The sequence below is a fragment of the Sinocyclocheilus rhinocerous genome, unplaced genomic scaffold, assembly GCF_001515625.1.
Source record: "Sinocyclocheilus rhinocerous isolate Xijiao unplaced genomic scaffold, SAMN03320098_v1.1 scaffold3059, whole genome shotgun sequence".
NCBI classification, from domain to species: domain Eukaryota; kingdom Metazoa; phylum Chordata; class Actinopteri; order Cypriniformes; family Cyprinidae; genus Sinocyclocheilus; species Sinocyclocheilus rhinocerous.
The window spans coordinates 233,427-251,603 of record NW_015632728.1 but is presented as its reverse complement, the minus strand read 5'-3'; the positions used below and the strand labels follow the sequence as shown (position 1 = coordinate 251,603).

General features: G+C 34.4%; 1 protein-coding gene across 1 annotated transcript in view; it reads right to left on the bottom strand.

Moving 5' to 3' along the window:
- LOC107742927 (signal-induced proliferation-associated 1-like protein 2) overlaps positions 1-18,177 on the bottom strand; it is a 48,401-nt gene that overhangs the window by 1,368 nt on the left and 28,856 nt on the right. Inside the window, exons 8-14 of the mRNA XM_016556015.1 lie at positions 16,122-16,279; positions 15,429-16,032; positions 12,574-12,848; positions 10,486-10,770; positions 9,168-9,297; positions 6,590-6,713; positions 355-374 (exon numbers count right to left, since the gene is read on the bottom strand). Coding sequence (XP_016411501.1) covers positions 355-374; positions 6,590-6,713; positions 9,168-9,297; positions 10,486-10,770; positions 12,574-12,848; positions 15,429-16,032; positions 16,122-16,279 — 1,596 coding nt within the window. The remainder of the gene's footprint in view (positions 1-354; positions 375-6,589; positions 6,714-9,167; positions 9,298-10,485; positions 10,771-12,573; positions 12,849-15,428; positions 16,033-16,121; positions 16,280-18,177) is intronic.

Here is an 18,177-nt window from a genome sequence, read left to right as displayed (position 1 = left end):
TAGTTCTTGATTGCAGAAAAAAAAAAAAAAAAAAAAGTCCAAACGTGGCATCAGACATGCATCAGTGATAAGAGCAATCATTAAGCACTGGGCATTCTTGAAAAGAAAAATACATGCATTTTTAATAATGTTCATGCATCCTAAATTATAGTAATGCATAAAAAACACTGAAAGAGCAATGATGCCTCTAAACATGGTAGTAATTCACGGTAGACTGTTATCTGTGTATGTATAATAATCATATTTTATAAGGCCACACTTTTCTCTCAAGGTGACCGAAGTCTTCAGTAAGCTATGATTTATCTATGAGTGTGCTGGATAACTGTGGGACCTTATGCAGTCAACCATGCTCACCCTCGCTTTCCCTTCCTGACCTTTTGCGGATAATGGGATCAAACAAAAGAGAACTGAGACCCTGGATCAGCTTTAATATTCATCCTGAGGGACCTTAAAGCTATAATATTATTAAGTGTACATGCACTTAAGTTATACAGTTGTGAGTTGGTGTTAATGGTCTGCAGTAATTCTATAATGTTTGTGTGTGTGTGTGTGTGTGTGTGTGTGTGCGCGTTTTTGTGACAAATGAGGACATAAATTTGTATAATGACAAGGGTATGACATAGGTATTACAAGGAGAAGGTGACTTTTCAGGACATTACCCCATGTCCCCACTTTTCAAAACGCATATAAATCACACAGAATGGAGTGTATTGAAATAGATACAAATAGCTATCTGAAATAGCACAAAGTTTCCTTTTAGGGGTAGGGTTGGTGTAGGGCAATAGCACATACAGTTTGTACAGTAGAAAAACCATTACGCCTATGGGATGTCCCCACTTTTCACAAAAACAAACCTGTGTGTGTGTATGTATATACACACACACACACACACTATGACACGCCTACTCTGTGTGCTGACCAGCCAATCACAATTAACCTCAAATCTCTCCATTTCCTAATATCCATTGTAGCGAATGAGCAATAACAACAAAATTACAACGCTAAAGAAATTTAGCTCCCATAAGCAGGAAAATTATTTTGAAAAGTGTGTGAAATGTTCTTTGTGTCGAGATAATTCATCATTTAAAGGAATGTTCAGGTTCAATAGAAATTAGGCTTGGCAGAATCTTTCACAACTTTATGGCAAAATTCAAGCAAATGATGCCAAAAATGCTGTCTTGTTTCGAATCCAGGAGCAGTAATAATAATAATAATTCATATTAAATAATGAATAGTTAATGCTCTACTTTAAATCATTAGATTATTATATTCCATTTTGCCCATTTTGTGTTGTTGTAAAATAGGAAATGGCAAAAAAAAAAAAAAAAAAACACTTAACCCCCTAAGCTTTAAGATTATGTTTTCCATTCTCTAATAAATGATTAGGTTACACTTTGTCTTAAGGTGTCCTTGCTATGGTGTAATATTAATTAACAACATGCGTAAGGTTAGGATTAGGGTTTGATTTAAGGTTAGTTGCATGTAATTATACAGTACATCATTTACTGCGATTACTACAACATATTCCAACTTAACACTGTCTCTTAAAACTGCTATTCCAAACCAAGAAACTGAAGGTCGAGTCATTTATCTAAATGAACAAATCCCTGTTAATGAAGAGCGTCACATAAAAATATGTGGTAACACTTTACAATAAGGCCCCATTAGTTAAGGTTAGTTAATGCATTAACTAACTAACATCACCTCCTTCACATCCTTCAAGGAATAGTTCACTTTAAAATGAACTGTGCTCACCCTCAGGCCATCCAAGATTAGGATGAGTTTGCTTCTTCATCAGATTTGGAGAAATGCAGCATTGCATCAGTGTCTCAGCAATGGATGCTCTGCAGTGAATGGGTGCCGTCAGAATGAGAGTCCAAACAGCTGATAAAAACATCACAATAATCCACACCACTCCAGTCCATCAGTTAAAATTGACTGAACTGATTAGAATCCATTCATTAAGACTTTTTAACTTAAAACCATCGCTTCCAGCTAAAATAAGTTCATATTTCATAATAATAACACTTCCTCTTACATCAAAATCCACCCATAGTTTTGTTTAGAGCTGTTTAGGACTGTTTTTCTTGTAAACGGTATCTGTGCATATTCCTCTCCTGATTCAGACCACACAACTTTTTCCCTGAAGAAAGCAATTTTATGGATAAAGGACTCATATTTTAGCCAAAGTTTAAAATTTTAAAATGTCTTATGGATTTTCTTTCTTACAAACACACACCTTTTCACTTCTCCAGATGTTAATTGATGGACTGGAGTGGTGTGGATTACTTGTGGATTATTGTGATGTTTTTATCAGCTGTTTGGACTCTCATTCTGACGGCACCCATTCACTGCAGAGCATCCATTGCTGAGACACTGATGCAATGCTACATTTCTCCAAATCTGATGAAGAATCAAACTCATCTACATCTTGGATGGCCTGAGGGAGAGGTCATTTTGGGGTGAACTATTTCTTTCATTTTGTTGTTAATCAAGTGAGAACTGTCACACATGTTGTTGTTTTTTTGTTACTGATCTCAGACGAATCTGCTGTCTCTGAGAGAACTGAAATCAACAAAAATATATTGTAAAACGGCTTTGTGGAGTATTTAGATTTATTATTTGTTGGCATCTACGAGAAGTGTTTTTGGTCTCGAAAAGACAATGATAAAAAAAATCTTTTGAATTCTTTAGTCAACATTGACCCAGAGAAGCAACTGATGATTCTGAATGATTTTTCAAAATTGTGAATAAAACTAAGATTATTGGAGTACGTTTTACATACTATTGACATGTTTTACATACTACATACCAGTCTTTATACTTCAAAAATTCATGTTTAAATTTATGTGTTACATGCTGTTTCTTTGTAATTAATTGTGAAATTTACTAGCAATTTCGGTAACACATTAGAATAGGGAACACTTATTCACTATTAACTACGAATTTCCCCTCAATAAATTCCTAATTTGCTGCTTATTAATAGTTAGTAAGGTAGTTGTTAAGTTTAGGTATTGGGTAGGATTAGGGATGTAGAATAAGGTCAGGTAGAATAAGGCATTAATATGTGCTTAATTACTACTAATAAATGGCTAAAATTCTAGTAATATGCATGCTAATAAGCAACTAGTTAAGAGACCCTAAAATAAAGTGTTACCGCAATTTCTTAGTTATAATTGTTTCTACAACTTTTTTTTTTAGTGTAGACAGTCAAATTTGCAACTCTTTGGAGTTTAGTGGTATTCTCTATTCATTTGTCATGTTAAGACTGAAATTATTGTTCTGTGCATAAACAAATACATTATGGACATTTTTGGATCACTAGATTCGTTTATGGTTTATGACCACCTCTGTTCTCCATTACATCCATTCCCAATGCACGTGAAGTTAATGCATCTTTTTTTTTTTTTCATCCTGAGGGTCTCTTGTTACAAAGCTGACCAATCACAGCTGTTGTGGTCTGTGTAGATGCAACATGAGTTACACTGGAGAGACGTACGGCACAGGATACACTTTAACCACTGCATCTATGCAGAGCTTACAGCATGAATCTGACGCAGAAGCGTAAATAGGCCTTTAGTCTGTTTTTAAATCTGAATATAGTATTAAAAGTTATTCAAAATCTATTAATAAACTTTTTTTTTTTACAGTTTATATGTACGTCTAAGTGAAAGGCATGATGTAGGATGTATGATGTATGATGACTTATTACGGAAAAAATAGTTTAAAAGAGTGAAATTTAATGTTTTCTGACACTTAACTGCATGTTAATTAAAGTTAAATATAAATTATATTATATGTATTATAGTTGAAATGTATATTTAATGCAATTAGCTGAACTTTAGAATGCTTTCTGATCCACTTAAGTAGGACTTAAGCACATCTTTATATGTAATTTCATAATTACTTCTATTATCTTTGAAATATCGTTAAAGTACTGCTGAACTGTGTGTGTGTGTGTTCACTACTGTGTGTGTGCACTTGGATGGGTTAAATGCAGAGCACAAATTCCGAGTATGGGCCACCACACTTCACTTACACTTTTTTTTCACAATGATGAAGAAGCATTATTCAGAGCTGAAATATTCTGAATAATGTAATATTAATATAAATATAATTTATATATATAATATAATTCCCAACTGCGGCCTTGAATTTGCATACAAGGGAAGATGCTTTAGGGAGTTTATGAGTGTTATTATATGCCTTATTTTGAAGCTGATAATGATAACATGATGATGCTCTTGCATTCGTTACGTCTGGTCCAATTTTCAATAGCAAGACTGGGGTTAGCAAGTAATTAGGAGAGAAAGATAACATGACCTGACGTTTTTAAAGCAATCAGCACCATCTGTTGGTCTGTTTTTGTATTTATTTATTTATTTAGTTTTTTGTTTTTTTTGCCACATTAGGCATTATTTCCCTTTGGTGGCTGTTTTATGTACAGTAAGGTAAAAGTTTCTGAAGAAAACGTAATCCTCGGACAGCCCACCAAAAACGGGTTATTTTCCTAGCGCTAATACTACAAATCAAACTTTCCACAAACATGAAAATATAACATTTAATTGATCATGTGTGAATATAACATTTTAACTGCAGTTAGGCTTGGTTTTTTAATCATTTGCAAATGAATTATAACTGCTGCTTTGACCCAAATTGGACAAAGTAAAAGGTGGTTGCTACTGACAGTCTGAGTTTGTTGAGTATTTACACACAAGCACATCCATATGCATGTTAAAGGAGGGCCTGGTGAGATGTAACCGCTCGACAATCAAGGGGCAGAGGCACAGAACAGATGGCCCAGAGACAGTGTCTTGATTTGAGGCGGTTTAATACCCTTATCCCAACCAGCCCTAGCCTAGCCCCCATCTGTTCGAGCTTTACACTCATTTGAAAATGTCAGTGCCATTCAGGCCATGATTCGTATCTTTTAAAGCTTGCTGAATTTGCTTATGGAGGGGAGGTTGGTCGTAGATCAGCTTATTTTTAAACAGGCAGCATTTACACTACAAGGGCTCAGAAACAAAAGAGACTGAATGCAGGAGTAAGGGAAAATGAAACCTCCCAGAGGAAGAGGAGGAATGGAGCCTCCCTGTAGCTAAAGGCAAAATAATATATAGGATGATGAGGTGATGAACAGAGCAAAATACGATAATTCTATCTAACTATATATCTACTACCACATCTATCTATCTATCCGTCCGTCCATCCATCCATCCATCCATCCACCCATTCCATCCATCCATCCACAAATCCATCCAAATAGGGGAGAGATGGCATTATCAATAGTAAGTGAAAAGCTGTCGGATTTTGCCAAATTTGGTTTAGAACCAGGCTTTGCTTTGATTTCATCTAAACAGTCCAAAAGGAAAGGAGAAAGAAGAGTAGAGGCTTGGAGGACAAATAGAGCTGGGTATCATCTGCATAGCATTAGAATTTAATACCAAATTTCCTAAAAATATGACCAAGGGGTAATAGGTAGATAATAAATAAAAGAGGGCCCAAGACAGAGCCTTGAGGAACACCAGTAGTAACAGATGAGGAATATTATCTAAATGTATCTTTCTATATGTATTTTTCTTATGTAAAATATTCAAGGAATGTTTCCTACTTTTGTGTTACTTAAAACAAGGAAGAAAGACAACTAATCATTAAAATATTCATTAAACTAAAGTAACAATATAACAAACCAATATACTACACATAAGTAAATACTGTAGCATTATTTACTTTCTTTCTTTCTTTTTAAAAGGGACGTAAAATTAACACTTTCCCCCTTTATATATTACTAAAATATTTTAATACATAAAAAATACCAACCTAGAATTTCTGTGAACAGTTTTAGTAATGAAAAAATCACAGTAAGAGCAATTTTTTTTTTATTGTTTTAAATTATTTAATTCAGTATGAACTGATTTATAGAAATGAATCAGCAGCATTTTAAGGATGAAATGTACTACATGCAGTACAAACAAAACACAACTTTTGCCCCAATTTGCATTATGGATGAGTCAACACTAGTTGCTGAATGTCAGAGCAAGTTTTTTTGCTCTGACATTCAAGTAATTTTGTTGTGTGTTTTATCATTTTTTTATTCATTTATTTTTTAATGTGTCTATACAGTTTCTTTTAATCTTTATTTCAGTTTTAGTTTTAATTAATTTAAATCAAATGAAAGTAAATGAAAATGAGAAAAATGTATTAGTGTTGATAAGTTCCTCTGTAACCATGTGTATGATCTGTAAAATCTGTTCAGATTTGCACACATTCCAGCCTTTAGATTAAATGAAAGAACTCCTGCTGCTTTTCAATTAATTACAGAGTTAAACCTCTCACGGTTTAATATATCTAAAGATCCCATCTGTACTTGTGGAAACTGCACTTATAGATTACCAATGAAGCTTTATATGTTTTGAAGCCACACAGTCATTGTAGACGTACCTATATGAAGGCTTATTTATTAACCCACTGCATATAATGGCCTGCTGTAGCAACAGGGGTGTGAACTTATAAAATTAACTACATGAGTCATTTAAAAATAATAAATGTAACCTGTAATGTTATTGTGGTAACATTAAGAAACACTTACTCTTAGTGATGGAGTTATGGAGGCTCAGAGCTCTGGAGTTTCTTTCTTCACTTTCCATGCAGGAGGATCTCAAGGTCACATCACTGACCGATGGCCTCTCTTCAGGCCCCTGATCACACCCAAACTAGACAGAGAGGAGGAACGAAACCATCAATGAGTAGAAGTGGCAGTATGTCCAAAATATCATGGTAAATGTATATAACAATACAGTTATTTTTGCTTGAATTTAAACCTCAAAGTTATGGTACTGTCATATATGTATGTAGTATGCATACAATGTAATACAGAGAATTAAATGCTACAAATTAAAGGTTCTTTCAAATTAATCAATGAAATATTTCTTGCATTTTCTTGTTGTAATTCATCATACTTTCTCTTTTGTCTCACTGAGTATCATTCATTCATTCAAATTTTATTTTATGCATGCAAACCAAAAAGTTTAAATAAGTTATACATAATAAGTTTGGCATCAATAAAAAACTGTTTTACAGAGTTAAAAACAAAAGTCTCAAATCAATCAATCAATCAATCATATAAATAAATAAATATTTCCTCTATTTTCTCATCATATTCATCTTACCTTCTCTTTTGTCCCACCGAGTACAAAAGTATATATATATTAAATGTATGCGTATTAATTACAAATCTGGTATCATTAAAAGACAGCTTTTATACAAAAATAAAAATAAAAGACTCAAAACAAACAAACATTTCCTTCATTTTCTTATCACATATCATATACAATCATACTTTCTCTTTTGTCCCACTAAGTAGTAAGTACATTGAGTATTTATTTATTTATTGGAATATTTGAAGGATATTTAATGGATGCAAACCAAAAGTTTATTTATTCATTTAATTTACACTTAATTACTGAAAAGTCTGAGTTAAAAAACAAAAGGATCAAAACAGCAATCAACTACCTAACTAACTAACTAATAAAAAAATCTACAAAAAATTTTACTCAATGCACTCAGTTGGACAGAAGATAAAGTATGATAAATATAAACAGATAAAACGCAGGAAATAGAGGGAGTGAGAGAAAGTGATTTTATGAGGGGAAGAAGGGAAAGGATGAAGTGGGAGGAACAGAAAGGAAGGAAAGAGAGAGACAGAGAGAGAGAGAGAGAGAGTGGGAGACGGATCTGAGAGGTTAAAACCCTTCTGAAAACAGCAATCACTTTCCAAATAAAGAGAGTTACACAAGCGGATCCATCAGATGCCCTCTGTGTGGGAGACAGATACTGAACACAACAGCAGCACATCACGCCATGATTCAGGTGCTTCAATGCATTGTGCTCTTCTGTAAGTGTTCATGTCCTTATTATTGTTTAAGTAAGCTGCACAATTAGACGTGTAACGATTCAAGTGTTTTCACCATGCATCGGTTGCCACGGTCAGGGGAAAAGTAGGGAATTTTAATTATGATGATTTCCAGACCGAGAAATCTCATTGGAAAAAAAATAAAAAATAGATATATGGAATACTTTCCTAAGTGTGCTTGGCTCTAAAATACGTTATTATGGTTTATTAATATTTTAAATTAGTTTTTAATATTTTCAGTTTCAACTTTAATTTTAGTTAAAGTTTTAGTAAATTGGATGCGTTTTTTCTTAAATATGTATATACTGTTTTTTTTAAATTAATTTTTAGTTTTAGTTTATTAATTTTTATTTTAGTACTTAAGTTAAACTAAATGAAAATGAGAAATGTTGCCTTGGGAACTAGCTGAAAAAATACATTTAAGTTTTTAAATATTTTATTTTAATCTGAAGTCATTTTTACTGTTTATGGTTTTAGTTTTAGTTAACTATAATAATTTTGGTTCAAAATGACTTTCATTCATTTTTTAGCTTTTAAAATCAATGCTTGACTGAAACAAGCAATTCATGGAATAATAGGGAATTTTAAAATTGTTATTTCCAGACCGAGAAAACTCTTAAAATCTCTCCTTTTTTAAAATTAATGGAATATGGAATAATTTCCAAATATTTTATAATAGTAATTAGTTTTCATTTTAGTACAGCCATTTAGATTTAATTTTAGTATAGTCATTTAGTAATTTTGTTGTGTTTTATTTAGCTCCAAAATATTTTATCAACACATTGCATTTGTTACATTTCCAAGTACATGGGTTTAATGTGTTTACTTTCAAGTTGCTTGGCGCAAAAACATTCTTAAGTAGTTTGTGTTTTTTTTTTTTTACCTAAGAAACACTAGAAGCATTTATATAACCTATTAATGCATTAAAAAAAACAGAATAAAAACAACTGAACTTGAATTGAATCTCATTGTGAAATACATCGAATTGAATTATTCTGAATTTGAAAAGAATCATTTCTAAATCACATCGAAAACCTACAAACGGGTTTGTTCCTATAAAGTAATGCATGTGTGTGAAAGAAGACATTGACAACTCCTGGGGTGCTATACGATTCATTGTTTCTGTGCCTACTGTGATCACATGATCATTTCTCGCTTGTCGTGACAATCGGTGCATTCAATAGGCTGTTTCTCCCATCAGCTGTAAAACAATATAGTGTCTTAATGAAAAGAGAGCAGTGTGTGCTTTAGATACCTGTTGCTCTTGCTCCAGAGGCACTTTGGGTTTGACTGTCAGTATGAGGTCAGGGGTCTCGTCCCGAAGCTCTCCAGGGTTTTCATAGATGTGCCTGTTTGCTTTCAGCCCCACGTTATCATATACATGCCTGACAGACAAACACATTCATAGAGGAGAAACATCAGTTAAACAGAATAAATAAAAGATAGAATAGAATAAAAAAACACTACTTTACACTTCACTACTATAAAAAGTGTCTTTTTAAATTAAATAAAATGGTTGTGTTGTCTATTGTGCTTATAAATATGAACGCTTTCCAATTAAAGGGGTCGTACATATTCTTGGTTAATTTAATTAGTAGTACTTATTACTGCAATAATAGACTTAATGTTTAGAATAGAATTTAATGTTTTAAGCATGCATGTTAACTGTAATTAAATAAAAAATGTATTATATGCAATAACATATTAAATGCAATTAGATTAAATTTCAAAGTGCTTTTTTGACTCATTCAGTACATCTTTATATGTAATTTTATAAATACTTCTATTGTTTTTGAAATATGGTTAAAGTACTGCTGAATGTAGTTGCAAGCATTTATGATAAACTATACTTTAATGTCATTTCTACTGAAACTTGCATGTCAAGGATTTAAATATAATATCCAATAACACACTACAGTTAAAAATATAATCAAGTACTTTACATGTGCTTTAGTATGTTAGTCAACGCATCAAAAGTACTTCCTTATAGAATAATAAAAGATTATTAAGACAATGGATTTAAAATGTATTTTAACTAAAACTACAAAAACTTTACTTTAAATTTGTCATTATTACAAAGTGCACTTTTTTTTAAAAAAGTTAAGAAACGGTATAGTCAGTGTTTATTGTTAACTAAAACTAAAACAATCAAAAATCAATTTTCGTTAAAATAGAAAAAATATATACTGTAGATATTAGATGAAAACTTAAATGTAAACTTAACTTTAAAAATGTAGTAGTTTAAGTAATGAAACTTAAAAAAAGAGTAGTTTTAATCATTTTAGAGTAAACAAAAAAATTGAAATGTTGCCTTCGCAGCTAAATGGAATAAAATAAGTTGAAGTACTAAAATTGTTAAAACTAAAATAAACGTAAATTAAAGATAAATATTACAAAAAAATAAATAAAAAAATTGTAAAAAAAATGACAAAAGCACATTTCAAAACTATTTGCATTATAATTAACATGCCAATTGAAAATACAAAAATAAAACCTAATTCAAAACATTAATAAAACTATAATGACATAAATAATACTAAAACAACACTGTTGCAAAAAGGTCATTTTAGAACCCTGATTTAATCTGCGCCCGTATGAGAGGCAGGCTGGGTGGAGAGAGGAGCGAATCTGTTTCCATGGGCTCCGGAAATCCCATCTGCTCCTCGTGTATCTCCTGCTTTGGAGTTTCCCTGTCTGTCGTCTTATTTTCAATCTGTTTCTTCTCCTCTTTCTCTCCTCCGCCGCCATCAACCTCAACTTCTTCATCGTCATCCAGAACCCAGGCCTCGCCTGACCGTCCCTCTCCGGATTTGCTCTCCGCGTCCTGGATGGCCTTCTGGTAGAGCTCAGAGAAACTCCTGAACTCAGACAAGCACAAGAACAACGGCAAAAGAACGTGAATAACAACAAAGAAAGTTTCCGCTCATTTATTTCTGCGTGTGCATTTCACTGTTAGTCATGGATGAAGAGATCAATGCTGCTATTTTGGTGTTCTTTTTTTGAAGTATATTATATAATCAAAGACTTACGTAAAGCATGTTGAATAAGTCAATTTTGAACAAAATGCCATTTTAACCCATGATCTGTGTGTGTGTGCTTGTGTTTGGTGTGGTTGTGTGTGTGTGTGCTGGTGTGTGTGTTTGTGTGTGTGTGTGTGTGTGTGTGTGCTTGTGTTTGTGTTTGTGTGTGTGTGTGTGTGTGTGCTTGTGTTTGTGTTTGTGTGTGTGTGTGTGTGTGTGTGTGTGTTGGATGGATCAATAAGCATTATGAGAGTTGAATGAGATCTGAGCAGCTGGTGAAACACTGACTAAAACATGTTCATGTCAATATAATGAGGTCTGTCCTTTATTCATATGCTCCCTGCTCCTCTCTATCCATCTGTTTCCCTCCCTAGGGAGCATAGATAAAAATATACAATACAAATGCATATGTACAAATAGATAATTTGATAATAGATAAGAAGATATTAGGTAGACAATAGGTAATTAGATAATAGATCATTCAAGTGGCAGTATAATAATTGTGGCAGATGAGTAATGTATTGGACGGATATTACAAAAAGTGGCTTTAAACGTCAATGTATTGTCAGTCCACGGCAATTGCAATCAAGTTTGTCAGCCTAATTATTTTCACGACTTAAATTAAACTTAATTTAAAAATGTTTGTGGAATTAAACTGCTCAAAAGTGACAGTAAGGACATTTATAACGCAACAAAAAAGATTATATTTCAAATAAATGCTGTTTTTATAACTTTCTATTCATCGGAGAATCCTTGGAGGGAAAAATTGCTTCCACAAAAATATGAAACAGCAAAAACGTTTTTTTAACATCGACAATAATAAGAACAATTATTAATTAAGGAGCACCAATAATAATTGGTAATAATTTCAGCAGCAAATCAGCATATTAGAATGATTTCTGAAGATCATGTGACACTGAAGACTGAAGTAATAAAAAAATTCAGTTTGCATCACAGAAATACATTACAATTTATAATACATATTTACATAGAATGCAGTTCTTTTAAATTGCAATAATATTTCACAAAATTACTGTTTTTACTGTATTTTTTTATCAAATACATGCAGCCTTGGTATATGGAATCTTGTTTCCACCATGGGATAAAAAAAAAGAAAATTTAAAAAGGTAATTGCAATGCAATTGCATATTGTGAGATAAAATGTCACATTAGCATTTTTTTGTCGCTGAAAAAAAGAGAGAAAAAACAGAATCATGAGGTGCAAACTGAGAATTCTGAGAAAAAAATTCAGAATTCTGAGTTTTTATCTCGCAATTCTGTGTTTATATCTCACAGTTCTGAATTGTGAGATAAAACCTTTTTTTAATTCTGGAAATGATCAAATATATGATAAATTACTCTGGCTTTCATATTGGGAAGCAAAGATACTTCTTTCAAAAATGTAAAATAAAATTCCTTATCAACCTTAAACTTTTGAGCGGTGGTTTTTGACAGGATACACATTACATTTACCATCATTAATTACATTATTAACAGCACTCCACTCACTGCTTACTATTTGTAACTCGTCAGCCCACTTTTCTCTCAAAATCACTGCAGTGTATGCATTCTTTACATCATCCCCCCATTTTATCCACTTCCTCTGACACACACTTCCTCATAACCCGTCACCTCTATTACCTGCGTGGTTTTCCGTTCTCGTCTGGAGGAATGACTGTGATGTGGATCTTTTGAGCCGCGCGGAGGAGTCGGCTCCGCTCTTCCAGGCTGAGGTGCACCAGGACCTGCCCACAGAGACGAACCACACGAGCCCCCAGCTGCAGGCCGCCGCTCTCCGCGTATCCGAACCGCTGGAGCTCCGTTACAAAGCCTTCCTCGCTCATCAGGAAGCCCGGCTGGCCGACACCGTCCCGCAGGGGAGTGACCTCACGCGCCTCACAGCCTCGTGTCACCAGCTGCGGGGAAGTACAGGAGCATCATGTTAAAACGGCACACAGCACATTATAAAGAGCTCCAAGTCTTAACCCTGTAAAGCCGGACATATCAAATAATAAACCATTAGACACAATGTTTTTTTGTTTTTTTTTGTTAAGTATCATGTTTGATAAATGTGACCCTGGAGCACAAAAGCAGTCTTAAGTCGCTGGGGTATATTTGTAGCAATAGCCAAAAATACATTGTATGGGTCAAAATTATTGATTTTTCTTTTATGCCAAAAATCATTAGGATATTAAGCAAAAATCATGTTCCATGAAGGTATTTTGTAAATTTCCTACTGTAAATATATTAAAACTTAATTTTTGATTATTAATATGCATTGCTAAGAACTTTATCTGGACAACTTTAAAGGTGATTTTCTCAATATTTAGATTTTTTTGCACCCTCAGATTCCAGATTTTCAAATAGTTGTATCTCGGCCAAATATTGTCCGATCCTAACAAACCATACATCAATGGAGAGCTTATTTATTCAGCTTTCAGATGATGCATAAATCTCAATTTCGAAAAATTGACCCTTATGACTGGTTTTGTGGTCCAGGGTCACATATCAGGTTTTATAGCTTATATAGTCTGACAAAGTGAGAATATGGAGGAAAAAACAGCTCAGTTTTCTTCATTGACTCAAACTGAGCAACAATATGCAATTTGGTGCAGATGCTGATAGTTGTATGGACAAAAAGTTGATGAAATTCTGATAGCTTGTAAAAAAAATAAGATAATATTAGTAGTATAACAGAGATAACAGTATAGCACATACTTGCATAAAATGATATAAATATCAGACGTCACCCTGTATCTCCAATAATATTTATTTTAAGATGATATTTAAATGCTTAGTTTGATGATCTAAACATACAGTCAAACCAAAATTTATTCAGACACCTTTTTCGCTATAGTTTAGAAAATGGTAATAAAATATGACAAGAACTCAGAGTTAAACTGTCCGAACAAATTCATCTTGATAATGCCATCCTTCTGTTAGACTGTCTCACAAATGAATTCGGTTGAATAGCTGTCAGCTGTTAAATTTAAGTACACAATTAGATAATACCAATTTAGGTCAACCAATTACCAAGCAATGCTTAATTTTGTTTAGTCTGTGGTGTAAAAAGGTTGCATTAGCAATTAAAGAAAAGACACTCTGACACAGGTCAAAGTGTCCGAACAAATTTTTGGTCCCAAATATTTATAAATTTTACTGGTAGTCCACTGTATGAAGAATTTTTGGGTATATGTCACAATTTACTTTATTTTGCTATCCTCGCTTACATAAATGAACTATAGTGTCCTGCACCCACTAGTAAAAAAAAAAATAATAATAATATCTGGTGTCTGAAAAATCTTTGGTTTGACTGTATAATGCAATGCAATGAACAAATAAACAGTATCAAATAGATACAGTCAAACCAAAATTTATTCTGACACCTTCAACATTTCTCACATTATCACAGTTTATTCGTTATAGTTTAGAAAATGGTAATAAAATATGACAAGAACTCAGAGTTAAACTGTCCGAACAAATTCATCTTGATAATGCCATCCTTCTGTTAGACTGTCTCACAAATGAATTCGGTTGAATAGCTGTCAGCTGTTAAATTTAAGTACACAATTAGATAATACCAATTTAGGTCAACCAATTACCAAGCAATGCTTAATTTTGTTTAGTCTGTGGTGTAAAAAGGTTGCATTAGCAATTAAAGAAAAGACACTCTGACACAGGTCAAAGTGTCCGAACAAATTTTTGGTCCCAAATATTTATAAATTTTACTGGTAGTCCACTGTATGAAGAATTTTTGGGTATATGTCACAATTTACTTTATTTTGCTATCCTCGCTTACATAAATGAACTATAGTGTCCTGCACCCACTAGTAAAAAAAAAAATAATAATAATATCTGGTGTCTGAAAAATCTTTGGTTTGACTGTATAATGCAATGCAATGAACAAATAAACAGTACCTTTAAGGGTACAACAGCTTGCTGTTTTTTATATATTTGATTTTACATACTTGAATGGCGGCTGAGACTGTGCTTTCAGGACCATGGACAGATCTCATACAAGAATCGTCGGCTTAAAGTAATTCAATAGCCAACAACTTTCATAAACCAGTACATAACAGGTTGCTATTGCTGCAAGATAAACCTAAATAAAAAAAAAAAGGCTCTGCAATTCTGGGGAGGGATGGAGAATATTTCCACACTTTAAATAGGACACAAATTTGTAGTTTTCATTTATATGCGATAAGTGTTGATGATCGCATTATTTTTCATACGCATATGCATACATGTTCGCAAACATGCTCGCTTCTGCGTCTTCCTGGTCTGTGTTTTTGATCGGCACTTTCTAGACTCGTTCAGGAGATGTGTAATAGCGCCCCCTAGCGTATACCAATGAAAACATGGAAACCTGGAAAATTCAGTATTTGGCGGGGAAAGATTTAAACATGAAATTTGAAGTAGAAAGACTGAAGTAGTAGTTTCTTTGAAAACATACTCCAATATTCTTTGTTTTATTCATATATTACAGTAAATCTCACCTCCAGCCTCTGGACAACCTCCTTAATATCCTCAACTTGGCTTTCTGACGTCGTCACAGTCACTGCCTCGCCTCTCTCGTAGAAGATATCCAGCGAAGGGCCACCCTGAGCTCCAGACTCGGTCACGGCCTTCCAGCCGATCACATCGCGGCAGCTGCAGTTAAACACGACGGTTCGCGTGGATCGCTCTATGAGCACGACCGACTCCGCCGACACGCCGAGCAGACAGGACAGGCTCAGACCGTTGTTCTCGCCGCCCTGAACGACGGTGACGGCCCACACTAAAGCACCTGCGCTGTGAAGCTCTGCACCTTTCGCTCCCTTCAGCTTATCTTTGCGCTTCCCGCCCAGCGACAGCAGGGGGAATTTGGTGGAAGAATCAATGGGCGTTGTGGTGACGTAGTTTTCCGCCAGGTCTTTTAGGTACTCTTGCCGCGTACGTGTGGCCATAGAGCGAAATTTCTCTGATTTCTCCGCCGCGTTCTCTGCGTTAATGGCTTTGGCGAGGAGAAAGTCCCGGAAGGCAGGAGAACGTGGGAAGCGTGCACCTTTAGGGAAGAGAGGACCGAAGAGAGGGATGTCCTTGGAACGAGTTACTGCAACTCTGAGAAGGGTGGAGATAAAGACACGTTTAATTTTATTTGTAACATTTTAGGTTTTCTTTTTCTTCAGTGCTTTTTGACTATGTCTTACCTGTAATAGGTGCTTTCGGTGCAGGGCTCGTGTACTTGGACAATGATGAACACATGCTGAAAGTGAGAACGGATGGTTTTGGGGGTGAAAGGTAAAGCACCTGGCTCCTGGAAGACTATTGTGACGATATCATTCCCTATGTGCCTCTTCCTCAGCAACTAGAAGATAAATAGCGAAAAAGACATAGAGAAATTTTTAATTCTAAATGCAGTGACTTAAATGAAAAGTGCAGTATACTAAAGTCATCAGACCCTTGTGAAAAAGCAGTTTGCTTAATTCTACTGAATGTGCATTTGTAGTGTATTTCAAATCTAAAAAGTTTATTTTAAAAAATTGTACTTGAAGATAATATTAATGAAAAGGCCACTTAAGTGACTCAAAAATAGACTGTTTCTTAACACAGTTAAGTACACTTTTAAAAAGCATTTTTAATAATGTCAAATTAAATCATTATGTTTTAACAATAACTCATGCTTTAAAGAAGTACACTTACTTTGATGTGTTGACTAACATACTAAAGCACATGCAAAGTACTAGATTATAATCTTAACTGTACAGCGTTGTTCCATATTACAATTAATATTGCAATCACTGCAATTAACAAAAGTTTATATATTTTAAATGTTCTAAATTGCAGCTTCATCCTTACAAATGTGTGATTACAAATATATTTAAATACATGACATACAAGTTTCATTAAAAATTACATTAAAGTATATTTTAGTTTATCATAAATGCTTGTCAGTACATTCAGCAGTACTTTAACCATATTTCAAAGACAATATAAGTATGAAATTACATATAAAATGTACTTAAGTCCTACTTAAGTGAGTCAAAAAAGCATTCTAAATTTCAGCCAATTGCATTTAATATAAATTTGAACCTAAATAATAATTAAGATGCAATTAAGTGATTGAAAGCATTATATTCTGTTCACACTTAACAACTTTTACTTAACAAACTTTTCACACTGAACTGCCTCTGTTGTTTTATTTTGTACTGTTCTTTGAGGTCCACTTATAATGTCATCAAGATTTTTACATAACAAAACATCATAAACTAGAAGTAATAGGCTATTTTCTGTCCTGTTTTTAACCCCCTCATCAGAATGCTCTGTTTGAGTAGGTGTGGCGGATTGTAGATTCGGAAGTAAACGCCCACTGCTATGATTGGCAAACCGTTGTGTATGTTTGACAGCCACCTCCTTCACAGATGGACGCTGCAGTGATTTAGGTTAAAATCGCATAAATACTCGTATCAAACGATCTGTTTAACAGACAAAGCAATATTGACCATGTTATGAAAACAGTTACTCACACTCATGTTGCGACATTACTTTCAGATCCAATATAGTCGGCACAGCATCGTCTTTTAGTTTCAGTCTTTCTGAATATCCCGCATCAAATCATGCCTTGTTTATAAACGAATCCGCGGTAAAATTAAGTGAACAAAGGACCAAGTTCTTACTGACGCAGTCTGGATCTTTATTAAAAATAAAGTTTATCCACTCTTTCCCAACATTGGGATCAGAAGGAAGGCAATGCATGGACTTTTCCCCCCCCACAACTTGGCACTGCACAGTGTCTTGCATTCAGAGTCATCTTTATCATTTGGTTTCTGCGTAGACCAGTGCTTGCCTCTCTCAGGTGCGAATCGGTGGGCGGGGCTAAACAGGCAGCAATGTAGAATTGGTGGGCGGGGCTAAACAGGCAACAATGTAGAATCGGTGGGCGGGGCTAAACAGGCAGCAATGCAGAATTGGTGGGTGGGGCTAAACAGGGCTAAACAGGCAACGACGTAGAGTTGGTGGGCGGGGTTAAACAGGCAGCGGTGTACAATCGGTGGGTGGGGCTAAATAGGCAACAATGTAGAATCGGTGGGTGGGGCTAAACAGCCAGCGATGTGGGGGCTAAACAGGCAACAATGTAGAATTGGTGGGAGGGGCTAAACAGGCAGCGATGTAGAATCAGTGGTTGGGGCTAAACAGGCAACAATGTAGAATCGGTGGGTGGGGCTAAACAGGCAACAATGATTGGTGGGTGGGGGAGGCTAAACA